The 20,822-nt window shown below is 44.1% G+C and overlaps 1 protein-coding gene across 3 annotated transcripts in view; it reads right to left on the bottom strand.

The window, feature by feature from the left end:
• FLNB (filamin B) overlaps positions 1-20,822 on the bottom strand; it is a 72,157-nt gene that overhangs the window by 35,548 nt on the left and 15,787 nt on the right. For all 3 annotated transcript variants that reach the window (XM_063411872.1, XM_063411874.1, XM_063411873.1), the window contains exons 2-10: positions 11,742-11,990; positions 10,632-10,729; positions 9,602-9,749; positions 6,362-6,480; positions 5,547-5,624; positions 4,644-4,806; positions 3,167-3,364; positions 1,323-1,460; positions 169-295 (exon numbers count right to left, since the gene is read on the bottom strand). In XM_063411872.1, coding sequence (XP_063267942.1) covers positions 169-295; positions 1,323-1,460; positions 3,167-3,364; positions 4,644-4,806; positions 5,547-5,624; positions 6,362-6,480; positions 9,602-9,749; positions 10,632-10,729; positions 11,742-11,990 — 1,318 coding nt within the window. The remainder of the gene's footprint in view (positions 1-168; positions 296-1,322; positions 1,461-3,166; positions 3,365-4,643; positions 4,807-5,546; positions 5,625-6,361; positions 6,481-9,601; positions 9,750-10,631; positions 10,730-11,741; positions 11,991-20,822) is intronic.

The raw sequence follows: 20,822 nt of genomic DNA, 5'->3' as shown, positions 1-20,822 counted from the left end.
AAGCCATAGTAGCCTAAAACCAGGCTGTTAAAAATAAAATGTTACAACAATTTTCCACTAACTTGTCTCCCCAGTGCTTCTTCAAAAGTCAGCATTGCTTTGAAAGCCCACCAACTACACAACCCACTGAATGACACAAAAATGCCCAAAAAGCTACTTTTGACTCACCTTTTTGGGATGTTTTGCCCACCCCATGTAATTGTGACAACGTACTTCCCTGGTGTGGCTGGGTAATATTCAAAGGCATATATACCATCCATAAAGCCTTTTTGTTTCACCAACTCCTCCAAGCCCTCTGTTGAAAGATCAGTTCAGCATTGAACTTAACAGTTTCTGTCCTGCTTTCAATTACTGAGACAAGTTCATGTTTTCTAGTATTTATTTTAGCTTGCAAGAATAAATTTCTTCCACCAGAAAAAAAAAAAGGTCAGGTTATAAGGGAAGTTAGTTCTAGCTGCCCTCTAGGACAAAGACAGCAAACACTTCCAGAAGAAATACAGCAGAAAGTATTTTAAATTACCAGACTTAGCGAGTTCCCTTGTGTTTTATTTTCTTAGTCTGCAGTATGATGTGTGTCGTATGTTAAAACAAAAAAGCTTAACATTTTTCAGACTTTGTAACCACAAGTATGCAGGGAATGCCTACTTTTCATGTTCTTCAAGATGAAGGATTTAGGAAGAAAAGCTTAATATGCTAAAATTTACATGGATACGTCTGTTGCTTTCCTGCCCCCAGCTGTATGAAGACACACAGAGCTCTGTGTGTGTGGAGGAGGTGAAGGCAATACAATGCACCTTTGAGTGCGCCCCAGGCAGGGGGAGGTGGTGGGCTCAGAATACCACACAGGGACTGCTGCTGGCAGCCACATGAGCCAGTGGCCCCTGTGCTCCCATCCTCCCAGCTTGCCAGGCAGAGGGCCACATTCAGAGCTCAGTACCAAGGGATGAAACCTCAGAGATGGTCTCTGTCAGCCTGTGGGTTTCTTTTCTCCTCTGCTTGTGTGCCCAAGCAGCTGGTGACATCAGGAATACTGCTGTGAGCCATTCCTAGCTTTATGAGAGCAGGATTTCCATAACGTCAGAGAACCTGGCATGTGATTTGCTTTGCATCAAATGGAAAGAACTAAAACCAGATATAATCTTACCCAGCCCTGCAGATCAAAACCTCCCCAACAGACACAAAGAACCAATAAACCCTTCTGAATGAAACCCTTCTGAAATCTGACTTTTTATACAGATCCCATCCATCACAACACCACCTCCTTCCTGCTCCTCCCCCTTCTCCAAAACACATGCACAGCACAGATTCACCCCAGCACTCACTTGGTCCCTTTATAGTCACTCCAAGATCTCCGCTCCCTGCTGCTCTTGTATCAACCTTGAAGTCGGCTGTCTCCCTGATACGGACGCCCTTGGGTTGCAGACCTCGACCAGTGGCACGACACGCATTGGGGTTGCAGGCTGCAAGGCAACTTCAGGCATTACTACTGTCTCTGTTCTCAACATACAGGTAGCCTAGCCAGCCTGGGACAAACTTTTTTTAGTTTAATGTTAACTCAGGGCACTCACGGCTTAGCTTTTGGCACAAGGTTATAGCATTTAAGGCAGACAGACGTGAGTCTGCCCAGCTGCTATCTATGCCCCCTGGCTCTAGGCAGTAGCAGTCAGTGCAGCCAGGCAACACTGACCCCCTCCAAGACCATTTTTTCAGAATGATTGCAAACACTGAAGCCCTGCTGCTTTCCAATTCAATGCCAGTTATCAATACAAGACTTTTACACAGCTGTCACATAGAGAAATTGACCACAGACACAACCTTCCTGACGCCTCTCGTGCTGAGGCCCGCTGCAGTGTGGAGTGAAGGGTCCCTTTGCAGATAAGCCCCAATGAACACTATTATTCTTCTGGTCTTTCAGAAGCACATGACTGGGATAACTGCTATTAGCAAAGCTGAGTTTTGCCTGTGCTTTGTTAAAAGATGTCGCATCAAACCCCCCCTGCTTGTCACAGTTCACACTTTCACAGAAGCGAAGTCACCAAGCCCTCTGCAGACTGAAGCAGGGTGGGGCAGGAGGGTAACACATGGCTTAGGCTTATCTTGGCCTCTTTACTGAAAGCACTTCTCTGGGCCTGCAGAGCGGCTACAAAAATTACGTGCACTTAGGAATAATTACACAATCCCAGCTGTCTTGAGGTTTTCAACGCCAGAGACCTGAGAGGTTTGAAGAGACTTACAAACAACTACAGCTTCTCAGCACTGTAAACCAAACACGCACTTTCCCCAAGCACACCGTGCTTACAGCAGGAGCACAAGTCTACCAAGCAGCTTGTTAAGTTTTCACTCATTATACAACAGCTTACAGGTCTTTCCCTCCACCCCTCCTTCCCTCCACTCTGCAGCAGCCAACATCATCCCGTGTCCTACAACGGATGGTGTGAGTGGGGATTGTATGCCATCTGCCAGCTCTGAAAGCTCAGTGGGAACCCACAGGAGTGTGGCTGATGTGGAGTGGGAACAACTTGCAGAGCACTTACACAGCTGTGTCAGACAGCCTGCGGTTAAGCCAGTTTCACTGACTGGGTCACACAAAGCTTCAGTTCACTTGCAACTTTCCTCCCCAACCCCAACAAAGCCAAAAATCCTTTTGGCTGGGACAAGCTGCAGGCCAGAAGCTTACAAAAGCAAACATGACAGAGCATCCTGCACACCTCTTACCAACTATGAAGCCATTAGCAGTGAAGTCCAAAATTCCACAAATGGAGGGTAGCTCAGGAGAGATGAGCAGAGATCTAAAAGCATAGGAGCACGTAAGGATGGAACAGAAAGCAAATTAGGTGTACGTTAAGGAGGAAAACAGTAAATACAGTAATTTGAGGAATAAGGGTGGAAAACAGCAAGACACTGCATAGCTGCATAAATTACTCAAAAAAATTCAAAGAGCAGCTTAACATTTGTAAGTCTAGGCAGAAAAGAAACTAGCAACAAAAGCCATATTACTGTTAGAGAGCACTGGTTTATCCTGAGAGTGCTCAGGTGACCCACTGACACAGGACCAAGGTGTTGAAAGGTACAGAGAATATAAAAGACATGATCCAAGCATATTCTGTGATCACATCCAAGGAGAAAAGTGGCCATCTACATTTACACACATTTTTAAAAAACATACCCTCTCCAACAAGAACAGTGCAAGGAGTTTTGGGAATTGCCTCCCCAGCAAAAGTCACTTTGACAATGTGGGGACCAGGTTGAACAGGTTTATAGGTGCAACGGTAGACTTGGTTGCCTTTGTCTTCTACTACAACTTCAGCAAGGCTTCTCCCCTGAGGATCCTCCACTTCCACAATCACGTCACCCACACCAGCACCTGCAAAGGAAACAAGCCCAGCTGAGCCTTGGCTTCCCCACTACCAACAGGTACCCTGCTTCAGACTGGGTACACCAGTTGTCTGGGCACAGCCAGCTATCCTCTGCTGCCAATTCTAGGCACAGCCTCTGTGTTCAGCTTTTGCTAACAGCAATCAAACATTTGAGCAGGGAGGGGGCAAGGCACCATGGTGGCATTCCATGAAGTCAAACTGACAGGGCTCTGCTGCTCCAGACACAGAGTTTCACAACATAGTGCTGAATATACATATAGCCTGGTTACCCTATGGATAGCATCCTGTAGCATCTTTATCACAGATCAGCCCACGGCTTTACCAGTCAGTTCAATCTCTCAAGCTTTGAAGTGGTTTAGATTAAGAGATTGGACAAATGAATGCTGACCTGACAAGGATTTTCTGCTGGACTATATATATTCACTTTTGTTCAGACACACCTGCTCCTCTCACATCTTATTCAACTCATCATACAACAAAAACAGTTTTCTATACGCTTTCAGGCCAGACATGTCTTCACATGATTCAGACCACTCCCTCTCCCAATTAGAGGCTGAACATAGTATTTCTCTCACTATAACATTTAATTTGATTCCTAAGTTCCCTCAAGCAGAAGGCAATTTCAAATATGCCAGTCAGCATGTTTTGGTGCTTAAATGCTACAAGTAACTGCCCTAAGTAGTTTCACATTGTTCTAAACGAATTAACATTTGTACCATCTTATTGACTTGTTCCTCTAGGCTACAGCATTGGCCTAATAGCAGGTAACAAATAATGTGATGGAGATGCACTAATGAAGATAGTAGCTCTCTAATAATTACAATAGAGGTTGAAACCAGTTCATCATTGACATATGAACTCAAAGTAGAACTGAAGCAGGTTCTTTCTGTAGAGCCAAATATAGAACACACCACGTGTTTACAGTTTGCTCACAGTTTATCCTTCGCATTTATGTTCAACGTGTCACACTCCTGTCTAAATTGAGAAAGAAAGAAAGAAACCAGCCAGGAACTTGACTGTTGCCATCCAGCAAACTCGCGGCGAATTTCTGGGTCAGGCTTAGCACCCTCTTGCCCCAGCTCAGCTCTGCACTTCAAATATTTCATACACAGCTGAAGCCTTCTGAGCAGCCTAGCTGTTATTTCACCTATGAGCTTGATGGGGCTACAAATCCTCATCCACTTTTCAGCTTTTTTATTTCTCCAAGGCCTTAGGTTCTCACATTTGAGGAAATGCAGGATTTCCATCATCACTCATCCCGCTTACCTGCTGTGTAGAGGTCAAAGTAGGTAGGCTTATTGGCAATGTTCCCTGCTGCCTCCAGTCCTGGTCCCTTTGCTGTCACTTTGCTTGCATCTCCCTGGGCTTTGTCAACATTCACTTCAAATGGGCTCTTCGAGATGTGCTGCCCAGCAAATAGGACTGAAACCTAGAGACAAAGAGCATCAGCTTAGACCCACCAGGCAGAGGTAGAGCTCAGATCACCATCATAAAGGGTTAAGCACCTGCATTCCTAACACAAAGACTCTTTCCCTCAGAGGTGAGGGACCATCCATCCCACAACCATCACCGCATCCATGCTAACTGCTGACCACCTCCTTAAAGTTCTATTGATTACAGAGTCAGACACACTAGCACGGAAGCTTGAATCAGGATGTGCCAATACAAGGTGGATCTCCATCCAGCAATAAATTAGCAGCATTTTATCTTTTCAGGCTGGCTGTGGGGGCCAACCACCCTAGGAAGTGTCAAAGCAACAGGATCACTCATCATAAACCTGCATCTATGGGCATTCAGGGACAAAGGGAGGGAATCCTTCTCTACAAAATCTCTACAATGTACAAGACCATCAGCAAAGAGATACCTTATAGAAATAACCTGTTGTTTTCATCTGCGTCTCTGTGACAACCAACAGAACTGGCTTTGTGAGTTGCACTTGATACCCAAACACCAATGCACTTCTTCCCAACACACACGTCTTTCCCCCTTGAGAAGGGAGCAGCTCAAAAGTCATATAGAGAACTAAGGCCACATCAATTTAACTTTTCTTCAGGATGCCTGGGGTGTCTCTTACGCATCAGTGAACAGGGAGCCCGCAGAAGCTCATGTTAACAACCAGCAGAGCAGTGTGTCTAGCAAGAGAATACTGGTTATTGACACAAAACCCACCTTGTGAGGTCCAGTAACCCTTGGAACATACTGCACTGAGTAGGTCTTGGTTTTGTCACTGGACGGCGTTATGTTTGCCTAGGAGAGAAAACACATCCATCATCAAGCTGTGCCTACACATGCCAGGAGAACTCTTTTCTGATACTCTGCAATCTATTTCCAGAGTCAGCAATGTTAGACACTTGTTGCTGTGAGAGCAGGGATCTTTGCTATCCCCCTCTTCTCATGTGGAAAAACATCCCATTGGTTTTGTCTTTACAAGAGAGGAAGAAAGCTACCTTCTCCCCATCTCAGCCCCTTCCTTTGCTGTTAATTGCTCTATTGAAGCAGGCCAAAAATGAGGAGACAGCAAGTCCAATGTACAGCTGTATTTTTCTGGAACGCTGTAATATGATCAAGTTGAACACTTGGATGAGAAGTTTTTATAAGCATTAAAACCAGCACTTTAACTCAAAATTATTCATGGCATCTAAATAGTTGCTTTAGCCATTCTTGCAGAATGAGTAAGTGCAGACAGTGATTCAGTGATGTATCTTATCTAAAAGCAAGTCAGAGTGTACTTGGCCAGTCAAGCTAAAGGTCTGTAAATACTGGACACTGAAGCTGTGTTGCTTAGTTGCAGGTAATGACTTTTTTCCAAGGCAATTATGAAGAAGAGCTTAAAGTTTCTTGCACTTTAGATACACAGTATTTTATAATTTCTTTTTAGATTACTTATCTGTTAAGAACTCAGTTGTGAAAGATGAGGGTTACTGTAAAAACTATAGCATTCTGACCAATTTAACTTTTCCATACAAGACACTTAACGTACATACCTCCTCTCTGTTTCCTTCTGGATCTTCTATGAAGACCATGAGTTCACCCTGCCCGGCACTGATGGTGTCCACTGTGAAGATGGCAGGCTGCTTCACCATGTTCCCATGAGGCTCAATTCCTGTGAGACAGGTACAGAACAGCTTATTAGCTGCTGTCACAAAACCCGGAAGACAGTTTGGAGGCTACCCAAAGGCTATCCAACCCATTCTCCCTTGCAAACCATCAGAATCAATTTCCTCAGACTCCTGCTCATCATGTCATTACCCTCTGCCCAGAGCATGTTGCTCACAATAAGGCCTCCTCTTACCACACAAGCATTTTTAAAAATTGGTTGAATCATCAGCATTCCACTCATTTACAATCTCTGACCAAGTCAGGAACCCAGCTGCTATCTGGATTCAGGTGAAATCAAGTTACCCTGACAGGTACTGAGGGTCACCCCTGCTACTGGCAAGTGCAGGGCTGATGATGACAGCAAGCAGGATATGTTCATTAGGTGCTCTGCTTCACAGCTAAATGTTTAAGTATGTTGCACCAGAGGATGGGTGACTAAAGAGGCATGAGAGAAATTTTGGGAAGCCTTTAGGTGAAGGCATTACTCTAGAGCCTTCTAAAGAGTAAAAGACTTACTTTAAGCAAGACAATGCTCCATCTTACTCCATTTTCAAAACCCAGCTGTACAGATACTGCTCAGATTTTCTATTATATTCTTTGAAATCTGCTCAGACTACCTGGCCAGAGTGTACACTGTACAAATGGCATGCAGGAACCTCTTACAACCGTAAAAGTCTTGCTACTCAGTGTGGTTTCCACATAACTTTTAATCAGTTTCCTTATTCCCCAGCACAGGGCCTGCTACAGCACGTATTTACCAGCAGGGTTTCATCACCTCCCTGTACACCATCCCAGGTCATGACATCCATCATGATGGTGTCAGACTGAGTGGGTGGAAGAACTTCCCAAAGTTGCTGATTCCAGAGTAGCCCAAATACATGTACTCTTCCATCCAAGGCAATTACTCCTTGGATGATTCATAAAATCATGGGCAGCACTGCTCCATAGTACAATTAGTGGAAAGTGCAACTGACAGATTATAAAGGAAGTGGTTGTGAACAACAGAATTCCTGAGCTTGTTTATCTTCAGAAAACAGTAACTTGAGAGTAATGCAAGGAAGATCATGTTTTTGCTAGGAAATCTGAGCATTCTGATAAGGTGTTAACAATTGACATATTAATTATTTCAAACTAAGCCCTAGATTATCATCTAGCTGAAACTGCTAAGAATTTGCTCTGTGTCTCTCCAGTCCATCCTACAAGCATTAGGATATGGTATTCAAGTTAAGTATCCCACCTTCTGCAAGCACAAGGAGAAGGACTGATTATCCTCTGAAGACAGTTTCAGCCAGGGCACCATTAGTTACAACACTTTCTTAGCCTACACTTTATCTTCTAGATTTTACTGTCTTATCAGTAGTCTGCTTTGGATGGTTAAATGAGAACTCCTAGTGCACCACTGATGACCTGCACAACTCTATACATCCCCTCTGAAGGTTCACTTCACACCATCTCTACACATGGCTGTCCTTGGCACAAACTCCCATGTTGCTCAGGGTGGTGTACTACAGCTAAGACTCTAGTTGGGAGATTATGAAGAGAGGTTACATGAAAAAGGGTAATAAAAAGAGCTACTACTGACCCACTTCACACTTGACAGTCATCTTTTTCTGAAAGAACAAAAACCTGTTTCTCACCTGTACAAAAGACCCTGCTCAGTCAAGGACTAAACTCCTTGCTGCTGGAGTCACCTTCCAGTTCTGACATATCTTAGCAGTCAGAATTATCAATCAGTATATCTAGTGACTCTGTTTTGGCAATTAACTTCAGGAAAACATCAATCTTTCAAGAAGAGCCTCTCACTCTGAAGTAATTTCTATTACAATGGCTCCAAAGCAGAACACACATGAAAGCAAGCAACAAAGTAATTCCAGTTTTTGAATGAATAAAAACATGACTAAAGGCAGACTTGACAGATTGAGGCAGGCTGATCAGCCATGTACCATTTAGGGCCTGAAAAATATGTCTGTGTATTGTGGTTTGACGTGGAAGGCACCAACAAAGGACATAAACCCCAAGCTGGATAGGTGCTAAACCCACTCTGACTGTAACAACTGCTCTTAAGTACATAAATAAAGTCCATGTCCCTTCATTCCACTAGTTAAGTTTCAATGGAAAATCAAGTTTAAAAAACCCTAAGCAAATAAGAAAACCAGAAAAAAATCAAGTTTTGTTTCTTTCCATTTGACTCTTGTACACCAAATTCTGAAACGCACTCATTCTAAAAATCTTGAAGGACCAACAGCAGCCCACAAATGTAAAAAAAAAAAAAAAAATTAAGATGGAATGGAGAGCCAAGTGTAATGCTGAAGAGATGTCTTCCAACATACCAAGCATATTAAAGATAAAAATCTGTTACTTATTCAGTTGGGACTGTGCACCAATCTAAAATAGAACCTCATCAATAGTTACATGAAATTATCAATTTAAAAGGTCAGTTAAAAATAAGAATGCCTACATAGATATACAGTTGCATAAGCATCTATGGACAATCAGCAAATTCAGCCTTCAGTCCTTCCAATCAGTAAATACAGCCTTTCCAACACAGGCTCAGCACTATTTAATGTCTCAAGGGCTACCACCCCATCTTTGTACATGTCCAAAGTATTTAACACTACCCATCAGTTCAAGTAAGTAATTTAGAATTAGCCCACTCCAACACACATCAAGCCTGGGAAACGGAAATAGAAAACTGTCTCTACAGAGAAGCTCAGAGAGACAGTGAGATGATGAGGTCTTTCTTCTTTTAAGGAGTGCTTTATCACAAGAAGCACTCACTGCTAGATCATCACCCATCAGCAGCAATACTGCTGGCCTGAATTCCACACCAAGGAACTAGCCCCATATTATGTTTTAGCCCCATATCATGCTACTTCTTCCATCTGTGGATGGAATGCTGGCAGCTTGCAGAACAGGTTCAGACTAGGGAATTTACATGTTAGAACTAGGAGTGCCTTCTGGACTATATCCATGTATTTCTGAAACCAGGCACCACACCAAGAGTATACAAGTGAAACTTTGAAGTCAGTTAGTTACAGTAGGTCTGAAGTTCAACATAAGCAGAAAACCCTACCCAGGTTTTTGAAGTTACTGCTCCATGCAGCTTCAGCTCACCAAGTCCTTACCTCTGCCATAAGCCCTTGCTTTCTTTGGGTTCAGTTTGGGTTTTAAAGGAGCTCCTGGTTTCAGCTTGGCTTTGGGGAACTGGGACAGATAAGTCATCACAGAGTGCTCATCCACATCAGGGTGGATAATTTCTTCAGGGGTAATAACCTGAAAGACAGTGCAATTAGGCATATTGTACCAGTGCTTGGTTACCACATGTCAACAAAGAAACAAAACTATGACACAGACTTGGATTTCAAAACTCCCACATGCTAATGGGATTTCTTACATTATTTTCCCTTTGATACACAGTGCATCATTTATTATCTCAGGCAAGAAAACCAAGAAGCTTATTATTGTCCCAGTGTGGTTTGGGGGCTTTTTGTGCCTTGATTACTCGGGGTTCTCAAAAGACAGCAACAAACTTAATGGCATCAAGGCAAGACAACAGTAGTTATATTCCCCTTGAAAAGTGACATGGGGATAATGGATACTGAAAAAGTTAGTAATTCATAATCCTGTATGGTACAGCTCTGAACTGCAAGGCTTGCAAAGTAAAACTTGTGACTAGTCTCTTCTCTTGCTTGCACATTATAAGCTGCTTCAGAGACTTCTGGAATTCTGCCCAACTTTATCAGCATGAAAATAATCCAGTTTGTAAATACATTGCTCTCTGTTTGAACATTATCATCGAAGGTGATTTCCTAAGCCAATACATTTTTCTTCTGTGGAATTCAGTGCAGCAAAACAAACTCACTCTGTGGACTAACAGATCAGGCACCACCACACAGGCCCTTTCCTCCTACCTTACATGCTGCAACAGCAGCTGTCTTCAGCAGAGACACCTACATAAAATCTTACAACCAGAGCTCTGAAATGTAATAGTGTGTTTCACTACAGTGCACCCTTTCTCAGGCAACTCTACATGAGTAACTTTTCAAAACATCCAAGCAGTTTCACCTGGTTTCCTCAATTTAAACTCCAGCTAGTCACAAGGCCAAAGCTGGGCCCTGTGCTCCCCACAGGCAGCCCTTGTGTTGGTGGCCTTACCTGTGGCACACCCAGCCAGTCATCTGCCTGCTGCATGGCTTCCCGAGCGTTGTCCACAGGCTTCTTTGGGTCCCAGGTCTCCCAGTCAGGGCACAAACCTGCAAGCACATTTCAGTCGTTGTTTGTTATCTGCCAAGCTGCTTTCCCAGCTGAAGAAATCAAGTATAAACTCCACATCCACTTGCATTACACTGCTTCACAGAAAGACACTCAGAGTTTTGCAGAAGTAACCAAAACAAGACAAGCACACGCTGCTCACTGAAACAACTGCAAGACAACAATCAGTGTAGAGTCATAGAATGGTTTAGGCTGGAAGGAATCTTTAAAGGTCATTTAGACTGACTCCCCTGCAATGCGCAGTGATATCTTCAACAGAGCCCTGTGCAAACTGACCTTGAATGTTTCCAGGGATGGGACATCTACCATCTCTCTGGGTAACTTGTACAAGATTACCACTCTAAATTTAGCACAAATACATCTACCATCCTTTATGTTTCACTGGTTCTCTTGCAGCATATCTGGTAAAGAAAATTTTAACTGCTTGCCACAGCAGCCCAGATTGCATTAGATAAGCACCAGCAATCCCACTAGCAAGGCTGTTTTAAAGAAGGTGAGGAAATTTTGCCTTTTTCCCACTTCATCAAATTATTTGCCTTAAGCAGCTCAGCCTCACTTTGCTAAACACTGAAGTTTCAGTTAGTGTGCAGCTTCTGGCTGCTCTGTGCTCCCTCTGAAATCCTATTTCAGGAGAACACATGAAGTCTCCCACTGCACCCTGAAGTTGAAAGGTTGTTGGCACTTGCCGTGGGAACAATCCTTTCTGCCATTTAGAAGCCAGCATTTGTGCCTTTGTCTCTCGCACCCAGTACAAAGCTTAGATGTGGCGCCTCCCATAATGCAATCACATATTCTGCTACAGGCCAGAATTTCTCTTGGCCAAGAAGTTTACAACTTGCTGCTTCCTGCAGCTAGTCTCTGTGGACTCTCATGGTTTTCTTGAAAGCCTCATTCCAGTCTCAAGCTCAGTAGTGAAAACCTCCCCCCAACAGGAAGAGCAGCCACAAGGACAACAAGCAAGGAAAACACTAGCCATCAAAACAAAGGACTTACCTGGAGCACAGCTGTCCACAAGAGCACCCAGTGCTTTGCCATCCTGCCAGTTCTGATTGAAGTTTGTGATTGGCAAGTAAGGAATTTTGTTCTGGATCCAGCCCAGCAGCCTCTGCTTAGGGGTCTGCTTTTTTGCATCATCATCACCTTCATCCTCCCACACTGGCATAGAAATGGAGTAGTGGAGGATAAGGGTCCATATCAGGCCAAGGATCAGCTTCAGGTTTCCATCAACTATGGCTTTACTATCTGGGAGACAAAAGACATGGAACTGATTATTTGCCATTCTAAAGAAAAGAAGTGTGTTTTTAAAACAGTGTGCCTGCACTCAAGCACAGGTAATCAAGGACAAGAAAACTGATCCAGGCCACTATAGGCATTTGTTCAGGTAGAGACACCATTCCTCACAGGAAGAATTAGACAGGATGAAAACAGAGGAGTCGAAGGACTCGGTGCTCTCCAGCTTTATGCCCCTCAGCTTTATGATCTCAGCTGAGGAGAAGTGGCAGTTTAAGATCTCAGGTATTTTGATTTGGAAAGTATTACCTGGTATTTTGTAATGGCATTTGTATTTTATGGAAAAGGCCAAACAGCATGTGATGAGGGTCACAAAACCAGCATCCCAATAGGCACAATACACTTCAGGGCATAGATAAAAGTATCGTTTAGGTAATAGCATTTATATACAGAGACATGTCTCCCACACACATCAATCATTTACCTTAAAAATGTTAGGGAAGAAAATAAAGTGCTGCTATGTAGTGAAGACAAGCAAATGCAGAGTTTGGAATTGGTCTGGATATATCAAGACCTGTGTATGATCAGCAAAGTGGGCAGTGGAGGTCCATGGACAATCCTTTGCACCATCACACAAGACATCATCCCTTCACACTACAAATTCAGAGCTACAAAACAGAAGAGCCAGCTTTGGCTTTTCTATATCATGCTCCAGCTTAAGAAAAATTTATCACCAGAGTGGCCATGCTGCTGTTCTGGTTTAAGACACACTATGGAGCTAAGTTTAAGGCTGCTGGGTTATCAGGATTACATTTTTGTAAGCAATCCTGCAGGGGCAGGATGCATTTCTGCATCAGTTTGGCCTTGGGAAGTGACCACTACAGCTCTGCAAATTCTCATGCAAGTTACTTCAGCTTTAATGAGTCACAGATTGAATGCCCTCCCTCCCTTTGAGCTTGTAATTGTTACTCAGGTTGAATTACACTGCTAACAGCTCCAGCTTTTTCAAGCTCACCCAAACCAGAGTTCTGCAATGTTTCAGGATGCTCTCACGCTGACAATTCCTCTTATTCACAACAGAACATCACAGCACAGCACTTCTTTTGGTTCTTTCCTCCATTTCAAGTGCAAACTGTTACAGAAATCCCTTTTCAGTCAACAGAAGTTACAAGTGACCTGGAAGGTTTTGTCTCCTCTCCTTCTGCTCCTGCAGCAGACGCTGGAGTAAAGACAATTACAGCTGTATAAACTCCCTTTCATGCCACCAGAATTATTGTACAAGAATCTTACAGAGTCCTAGCTAGCAAAGTAAAAGTGTTCTGTAACTGGTTTGCATTCTTCATATTCAGAGTGTTAGCAGCCAAAATCCTCCAAGGTGCCCAACACGCACTGGGCATGCCTTACCTGTTCCTCTTAAGCTGTAGAGACCACAGCAGCAATCCAGCACCATCTTATCAATGCAAAAAGATCTACTTATTTTCAAAACAAGTGGTTATACAGAATCGTGACCAAGAACAGTAATCATCCTTTAACTGAATGCTCAGGCAAAGCGGTTAATATTTACATGGTTTCGCAATAGAGCAGTATGTCCTAAACAGATAATACTGTAACTTCAGACCTTGAATAGCATTCAGACTTTCTGAATCTGGTTTCTACCCAGATTTTACTTGTATGGGATTTTTTAACACCAGTTTTGACTGATCTTACAGGATTACGATACATGTCTGCCACTTGATTACTGGCTGCTGATTGCACGTCCAGTCCAAGGTACACAGTAGTTAGCTATGGGGTCATTAAGCCCTACTGGGGTTTAATTACAGGTTCCAAGGTAAAAGTCTATATCAAATAAGCAGTGGGTCTCCTAGCAACAACTAAACAGGCCCTACTGTTACCTGTTTCTGCCCTCTTTCCAGCCGACCTGCAAACTGGTCAGTGCTTTCCCTCCCTCTGTGCCAGCAGCTCCTTCATCCCACCCCCATGGCACAACCACCAGGTCACAGTGTGGTGCTGGAGCACACCAATGGCCAACTCATCTCTGCTTCAGAAATGCCTCCAAGCTTCAGTTTCAGATTTATATCGACATGAGCATTTTTACTAGAGGGACACAGCAATGATCTAGTATGCTACAAGCAAGCTCATTTCAAGAAGTTATCCAGCGTTTCCAGGGAGGAATGCCAGCAGGACAGAGCCACCTTGAGTACAATGCTACACACAAATTACTTGAGATAAAGAATGGCTCATTTTATACATATAGCACATAAATAATGTATATATGTTGTTGCACTGTGGTTACTGCAGCAACCAGCTGTGTCTTCAAAGCTTCCCTCAGCACCCCACTGCCCCCTCCAAAGGCACAGCTGGGCTGTGGTCCTTGACCTGCGGAAAAACAGCCTGTACAGGCTTGACAACAAGAGCAAGAATATCCCATTTCACCAGTGTCATCCAGAGAGGCTGGGCACAGGGCTGATGCCCTGACAACAGGAGAAGGTCATCACAGGAACAGGACAGTTCTTCCTCTCTGGGGCTGGTGCCATTGCCACAACTGCACTTTGTTAGCAAATTAGCATGCTCTCACAGCCTCCCAGCTTCCTGACAGGCATAGGGATCTCATGATGTAATTTTTTCCAAGCTAAAGAGGAGGGCTTGTCTGCTTTCATTTGGGGTGGGAAGTAGAGAAGAAGAACTCCTGGGCAGGACAGGAGACCTTATCAACACCAGCAGAGCTGCCCGCATGCCCTTCTCACACGCACCCCACTCCCAGCACTGGCTTACAATCTCAATCGCTATATAAAAGAGCCCTCCACGCTCAAAAGAAGACCAAAGTCCTGCTCATAGCAGGCTTATCTTCCATGCACTCCTGTAAAACTCAGGTCCAAATGAGCACTCAGCCTTGCCAGAAGAGCCTCTGCTTTACTGCTGCCTTTTTCATTGACTAAAAATATTCAGTGCATCTTGGGCTTTAAGATGAAAGGGGCAACCAGGAAGACATGCATCCATTCAGGTCCTGTACAGGGAGCCCTGAGAATACTCTTGGTACAACCAAATTTGCAAGCATCCCCCACCAGCTCTGAGTGCACACTGTCAGTGTAATACTGCCATGGTGTTGGAAAAATAATATATTCGAAGGACACCTAAGCACCAACAATCATTACTGCAGGCCCTGCTTGTAACCCAGCTCAGCTGGCTTGCCACTGAATTCCCTCCATTCCCTGGTCTGCTTCAAGACACTTCCTGGCCATCTCAGGCTGGAAAACAGATTACATAAACAGCAGATTTCCACTACTGCTTCCCTACGATAAAAATTACTTTTAGGCATACTTATTACTCACACAATCAACACTTTACAGAGCCTTTAAAGTCACATTTCTCAATTGCTCCGCTGGAGGTCATAGTAAATTTACAACATAGAGATGCACACTTGTGGTCAGTTGCTCTGAACGAAACAGCCCAACCCCTTGACAATTCATCTCCATCACCCCCAGTGCACTTGACTTTCAACTTCAATGAGTTGGGTGGACGGGAACAAATTGCCTGCTTTCAGTTGCAAGAGCATGTTTACTCCATAGCACCAGCCCCATTTCCACAGGTTAAAGGAGCCCTCTCCATCCAGGGGACAACCAGTGGTCCCTGCCTTCCCTGTGGCTTGGAGGAAGCGAGCTACTGGATCTCATCTACCAAGATCATTTAGCAGGGTTGAATCAACTCTTTACAGTATCCTTGTAGATAGCTTTAATGTAACCTTTCTTGGAGAAAGCATGGTCATCTGTTTTATTTACTTTATTCATGTCACAGTGCTTATGTTAACATCTGCAATGCCCTTACAGGTGTGTCAGAGAGCAATGTTCCCTGGTTCCCAGTAGAAGATGTGTGCTTTGGAGATCAAAGTCCCTGCACAGCTGACTCATATCTGCTGACAGCCACCGCACTTCTACTTTTAAAGGGCACATTTTTATGGGAAGCCCAGGTAAGAAGCAGGAACCCACACCACAGGCTCTCACTCTTGCTTCACACCGGTACTTTGGAGGACTTAAGTTCAACTGGAAACAGGCAACTTTAGAGATGCCATCTAGAAGAGCCAGTGGATGAAGAGTTTGGAAAGAGGATTTTGTGCTGTTTTTGGTGGGTTTTGTGTTTTTTTGTTATTATTAGAACTAAGAATTTTGTGGGTGTGATATGCAAGTTCTCCTGACACGCTTACTGTGGACTCCAAAACTTTGAATGCTGTAAGGTGACCACTTTCAGACAGTCTGCAAGTTCTTATGGCTAGACATGCTGTCCTGAACCAGCAAGATGCAAAAGCCACAGAAACGCTCAAGTTCAGATTTAACACAAATCTTCCTTCCCACCTACACTGTCCAACATGCATTTTAATTTCAACTCTCCACCTCCAGCTGCTTTCCTCCTCTAGAAGTACCAGATGACAACCCAGCATCAACAAAATAGCAGCAGCTATCAGCAAGACACAGCCCTTGTTCAGCTGCAGGCAGGCAGGAGCTGTCTGCAGGGAAGGGCTGCTGTCAGCCCACTGCTGCAGTCCTGCTGGCAGGGTGCATCTCGATATGATGTACATGCTGACTGCTGGGGAAAACCTGCCAGCCAAACTTAAGCTGTTCTACAGAATCAAAAATAGTATTGAATAAGCAAGCACCTATATATAGCCTTCATCATTAAGTTTTATGTAGAAGTATCCTGCTTCCTAGTCAGCTATTAAGTGGCTGTCTAATAGGGTGAAGAGGAAAACAGGCTGAACCACAACTCACTTGCTTCCCCCATCACACCTCTGAGTCTAGATTGTAATTCTTCCACTTTTATTACCCTGTTAACTAAGTGGCAACCAGCCCGAAAAATGGATTATGGCAATTCCATAGGCCATCAGTACATACCACTGGTCTCAATCCTGAAAAGGAACCAATTTTCAACTGCTCAAACTGATTTATAACTGTTGCTCTATACTAAAATACTAATACAATAGGTTACACTTGGACTGTTGAAATCACAGTCCTCAAAGCAAAACTAAAGATGTCAAAGTACCAGGGCTTCAGCTAGCAGTGTAACTAGTCTGAGCCAGCAACATGACGATTTTGAGATAAATGTCTGCTATTTTTATGGCTTGGGCCACAAGAAATTTCCCAGCCTGTTGTGGTTTGTTTGTATTTGTTCTGGCTTGTTAAGATTTTTTCCTTTCTATGATGTAATCATTAAGAGTTTGCACCAACCCCTTTATATGTCAATCCTCATACCCCCTCCCTGATCCCTTGTCCATCACTTGGTGTATATACTTCCCTTATTCTAGAAGGCTCTAAGAAGGGGGTCAAGTGATAGGCTGGAAAGGAAGGATCCCTTCCCTAATCTACCCTCAGTGGTTACCCTTGTTGTCTGTTATGTACCCTGTTCTCTCCCCAGCCTTCTCCCACTGGCTGATGAGTGGTTCCCCTTCTTGTATCCTCCTCCCTGTAAGAGGGGCTGTTGGCTCTGAGCCATGTGTCAGAGCCTCTCTGCACAGTCTGTATTTCCTGGGTCTAGGGGCTCCCTGGAGTCACCAATAAAGACCTGAATTGATACCACTGTGCAGAGTCCTCTTTCAGCTTTTGCTTTCTCCTGACGACAGCCTTCCTGTGCATGGGGTAACGCCCATAGCCGCCCCTCGGTACCCCAGGGCACTGAGGTGTGTCCCCAGCTGACTGCTGTGCCTGCTAGCCGGGGTCCCCAATCAGGGTGATCAGAAGGCACAGTCTCACCAACCCAACCGAACAAGTAGAAAACTGCCAATGCTTGGTCCTCTGCATTTGTGCTTACAGCTGCCCCAGGAGCCATTGCCAGCATTGAAACCTGGCACTGATTTGAAGCTCACATATTTATCTACTCCAGTAGAAATCCCTAAATTCTACTTGGAACATGTGGCTTGAACTATATGGCCTTTATTAGGTCTATAATGCTACAATTTAAAAAAAAAAAGGCATTATAAACAACTTTGTGACTAGTATGTTCTGCTCATGTGCAAGTCTGCTCTGCATTCAGGTTAAGCATACCCAAACTGTGGCAATGTTCCTTAAACTCTGCCCTATAGCAGAGCTGCAAGTCATTCTCTGCTGGACAATTAGTGGAAACAAGCTACTGAAGCAGACAGCTTCCTTAGTAAATCAAGCTAATCATACAGACTGTGGAAGTATTGCAAAACAAATGAAGGACTGAAAAAGAAACTTTTGAGTAGTGAATTTTATTTTTTTTAATAGTTTCATGGTTGAGGCTGCAATTAACACAGCTTGTTCACTATCTCACACAGCCTTGCTGTTGATTTTCACACGGAGAAGTTAAACCACAGCCAGCACTGTTGCAAACATCTTTGCATCCACCTTTTCCAAAAAGTCATACTCCTCATCATTTTTTAATGTCTTCCATATAAACTTTTGTTTTATGCCTTATATGTAGGGAGAAACCAAATCCATGGTTCTCAATACAAACAAAGGAGAAGTCTCACCAACAGCCCTTACTCCTTATTTCCAGGCATGGAAGGAATTTTGTACAGCATACACAAAGTTCATCTAAGTTATGGATCAGTTATGAAGAGACTGTAGGAATTCTAGATCTTAGTGTCTTTTAAGTGTCTGAGTATTTCCCCACCTCTAATTATTCTCACCTATTGTTAAATAGCTATAGCAGCTATGGGACAGAAAAATTAAGCAACGATTAGGGCTTAATCTTCTGGAACAGAGAAAACACCACACTGAGCAGAGCTGCATGCCAAACAGAAGTATACAGATGCACCTGAGCAAGCTGCCCAAGGAAGTTCTTTGCTGAATCATACAGTATGTGTTCACAGGCTTACAGTGCCTGCTAAAGATATTAGCAACACCCTCTGTAGAGATAATATGTCTTTAAATCAATTACAGGGGTTCCTCTGTGCTTTGAGAACATACTGCAACCATTTCCTCCAGTGTCCGCTAAGCCCAGGTCCACATCCCAGCTCCTCAGGGTCAGCACAACGCTTGTGTCCACTCACCCCACGGAAGCACTGGCTGTGCCTATCGCACAGAGCTGGTTGAACTCAGGCTGGTTTTGTGGATACCTAGCTGTGACCTGCCAGCCTCTGACTCTGACATTCTCCATTCCCACTGCATCTCTGCTTCTCAGCAGCATTTGCAGGCAGTGCTGTGACCTCCAGGACAACTGATCCTCAGCATCCAGCTTACCTGAGTCTCTCTGGGCTTTCAGCTCACTGGCTTCTAGCTGAGCTCCCCACATCCTGCCAAGGCACAGCCACTCCTCAGCTTTACTGATGAGCCTCAGGGATTTCACCACCTGAGGAAGTGTCTCTTAAGGAAGTCTAAGTGATACACCATGTACACTCAGAGATCCACTTAGCTTTTTACAAGGTAGAATTTCCAGAGAAGGAATGACTTTTCACTGGAGGGTTGTAAGAACAGTAACTGAGTTGTGATCTGGGCATGGGCAGGAGGATGGAAAAGAATATGGGGTTTTATTTTTTTGCAAGGGATGGAAACCATTTTCTTCTAGGCTTATCAGGGTGACTGGTTATCAAAAAAAAAAAAAGTAGTAAGATTCCTTTGTGAGACAAATCTTCATATTTGAGATATTAAACATTACACTTCAGGGGGTTTTCAACTATTAAAATAGTGTTTACTTCAACTGGATTTGAAACCAATTATGTCAGAGAACTTCAGGCCACTCTTGCATCCACCATCCTGTACTGCCTATTTGTGCATGTTGGGCCTCTAAAAAGGATCGCATGAAGTGGAGCTGGCAACTGAAAAAATAAGTTCAAATCCAGTTATTTTAGTATAGCTTTGGCAAGAAAAAATATCACACAGACTTTTAATACAGTAAAGAACACAAATAATCAAACCAGTGGAGCTCTCAGGAGCAAAACAGATTAAAATAGTTCTGCCCAGCTTCTTAGTAGGTACCCAGAGACCACTCACATCTCACATCCAGAAGAGAAAGGCATAACACAAAGCAAGTTTAAACCAGCAGCATAAAAGCAACAGCAACCAACCCAGCTTCTCCAAGAGAAACTGAAATCACCCAAGGGGGCTTGAAGGATAAGTCAAGAATTTCAAGATTAGGAATTGTTAAGGTGGTTGGGGAAAAAAGTCAAACTGCGGGCGGCTTATGATCAAATTCCTTAATACTTTCAGTCTGAACACACCTAGGTTTCTAGTGCCTTAAGTGCCATATCTGAAGTTAGGATATGAGAAGGTAAACACATTACTCTTACATCCAAGAAAAGCCGCGGACAGGTGTTAGTGCACATCCAACCCTTGTTGTGAATATTGTCTGTAAGCATCAGGAGGGCTCTTCACTGCTGGCATGCTGCTGGGATGGGATTAACAGTGAGCAGGGATACAATACAGAACAGTAACATCTGCCATTCACAGTGACTATTTCAGACCTGGCTGCTCCCTTGCCAAGCAAGTCCCCACTCACAGCTGCAGGACTACAGCACAGATACCCAGCTGAACAGCATACAGGAATGCTGTGCTCATTATCTGAGATCTTTTTGAGGCGGGGGGGAAGAAAGGAAGCCATCAGAATGTTCAGCCTTTGTAAAGCAGCAAGTTGCCATGAGTGCTGCTTTGTCCACAGCCAGCAAGCCCCTAGCCAGCCTGGTGGGACAGGGCGCCAGCACCACACTGACCCCAAAACCCTGGCTTGTCTCGAGAACTGGTACAGCCAAGCACCTGGCAATCGAGGGACAGGAGGCATTAGAAGGGGGTTCCCCCAATCCTGGAACCCCTCTGCCTCACCTGCAGCTCCCGCCCCATACATGGCCAGCTGCACAATAGGCTCTGGGCCTGCCACAGCAAGACGCTGCCCACAGCATCA

This window comes from Prinia subflava, chromosome 14 (genome assembly GCF_021018805.1).
Source record: "Prinia subflava isolate CZ2003 ecotype Zambia chromosome 14, Cam_Psub_1.2, whole genome shotgun sequence".
Lineage (NCBI taxonomy): Eukaryota > Metazoa > Chordata > Aves > Passeriformes > Cisticolidae > Prinia > Prinia subflava.
Note: the sequence above shows the minus strand (reverse complement) of the source record. Positions and strands in the feature narration are given on the sequence as shown.